Here is a 1,837-nt window from a genome sequence, read left to right on the forward strand (position 1 = left end):
AACACGAGGAGCTTGCCAAAGGATAAAATGAAAAAGGGAAAGGTGAAGATCACCTTGACTCAAGCATAAAGTAACAACACAAAGTAAAAGATAGGCCCTTCGCAGAGGGAAGCAGAGGTTGTCATGTGCTTTTAGGGTTGGATGCACAAAATCTTAATACAAAAGAACGTCACTTTATATTGCCACTTGTATATGGACCTTTATTATGCAGTCCGTCGCTTTTATTGCTTCCATAACAAGATCGTATAAAGCTTATTTTCTCCGCACTAATAAGTCATACATATTTAAAGAGCAATTTTTATTGCTTGCAACATGACAACTTACTTGAAGGATCTTACTCAATCCATAGGTAGGTATGGTGGACTCTCATGGCAAAAACTGGGTTTAAGGATATTTGGAAGCACAAGTAGTATCTCTACTTGGTGCAAGGAATTTGGCTAGCATGAGGGAGAAAGGCAAGCTCAACATGTTGGGAAGATCAATGACAATGTACTTTAACTGAGATGTGAGAAAACATAAACCATTATGTTGTCTTCCTTGTCCAACATCAACTCTTTTAGCATGTCATACTTAATGAGTGCTCACAATCATAAAAGATGTCCAAGATAGTATATTTGTATGTGAAAACCTCTCTTTCCTTATTACTTCCTATCAATTGCAACGATGACCAAAACTATGTTTGTCAACTCTCAACAACTTTTATGCCTCATACTTTTTATGTGTGAAGTCATTACTATCCATAAGATCAATATGAACTCTTTTATTCTTTTTTTATTCTTTCTACTTCCTCAAGATCATAGCAGGATAGCAAAGCCCTTGACTCAACACTAATCTTTATTATAGATAGCTCATGGACTCGATTACATAAAGAGATCACAAAGTAAAAATCAAAAACTACTTGATACTAAAACTTCAATCTACTAGATCAAGATACTACTAAAAGGATCGAACTAAGTAAAACGGTAAAGATAGGAGTGTGATGGTGATACGGTACTGGGGCACCTCCCCCAAGCTTGGCAGTTGCCAAGGGGAGTGCCCATACCCATGTGATTATGTCCTCAGAGGTGGTGAAGTAGGGGTTGTTGATGATGTAGGCTTGTCGTCCATCTTCCAAGGCATAGGCTCACCATCATAGAAGGATGATTGAGTCTCCGGGATCCTCAAATCTGCAGCCAAACTCATCCTCTTGAATCTATATTCATACTCACGGTTTTGGTTTTGCAGGTCATAGATCTGGGCTTGGAGGTGCTCGATTTTCTCTTGAAGCTTGAAGATGGTCTCCCCAATGACCTTGGCATCCAGCTTGTGGTTGTTGGTGAACTCCGTGATCATCATCTGGTTGGCGTTGAGTCCACGCTCAACCATCCCTTCGCACTTGAATACTTGTTGCTCTGTGGCTTCGAGCTTTGTCTCCATGCTTCCGGTATGCCTTGGTCCCTCCACATTGCGGATGTGCAGCACCCCCTCACGCATCTCAATGGTTTGAGGGTGTTGCAGCACCTCCGCAAGATAGGGGTTGATAACCCTCTCGAAAAACTTGTCCTTGGAAGCGCCTGGAGACATCATGGTGCTCTAAATCTGTCAGTAAAACAACTCTAAACCAAAACAGAGGAGTTTTGTGTGATACGATAGTCAAAACATTTGGTAGATTATATAATGAATTTTTACCGACCAAAATACGCAACGTGCAAGAAAATGGAGTCCAGGAGGCACACGAGTTGGCCGCGAGACAGGGGGCGCGCCCACGAAGGGTGGGCGCGCCCTCCACCCTCGTGGAGGCCTCGTGTCCTTCCCGAATTACTTCTTTATTCCTAAAATTCTTAAATATTCATAAAAA

The 1,837-nt window shown here is 41.8% G+C and overlaps 1 protein-coding gene across 1 annotated transcript in view; it reads left to right on the forward strand.

Moving 5' to 3' along the window:
• Positions 1–397, forward strand: part of LOC119306683 — a 13,437-nt gene extending 13,040 nt beyond the window's left edge. Inside the window, exon 3 of the mRNA XM_037582842.1 lies at positions 350–397. Coding sequence (XP_037438739.1) covers positions 350–353 — 4 coding nt within the window. The 3' untranslated portion in view covers positions 354–397. The remainder of the gene's footprint in view (positions 1–349) is intronic.
• The last annotated feature ends 1,440 nt before the right edge of the window (positions 398–1,837 follow it).

The sequence above is a fragment of the Triticum dicoccoides genome, chromosome 5B (genome assembly GCF_002162155.2).
Source record: "Triticum dicoccoides isolate Atlit2015 ecotype Zavitan chromosome 5B, WEW_v2.0, whole genome shotgun sequence".
Taxonomy (NCBI): Eukaryota; Viridiplantae; Streptophyta; class Magnoliopsida; order Poales; family Poaceae; genus Triticum; species Triticum dicoccoides.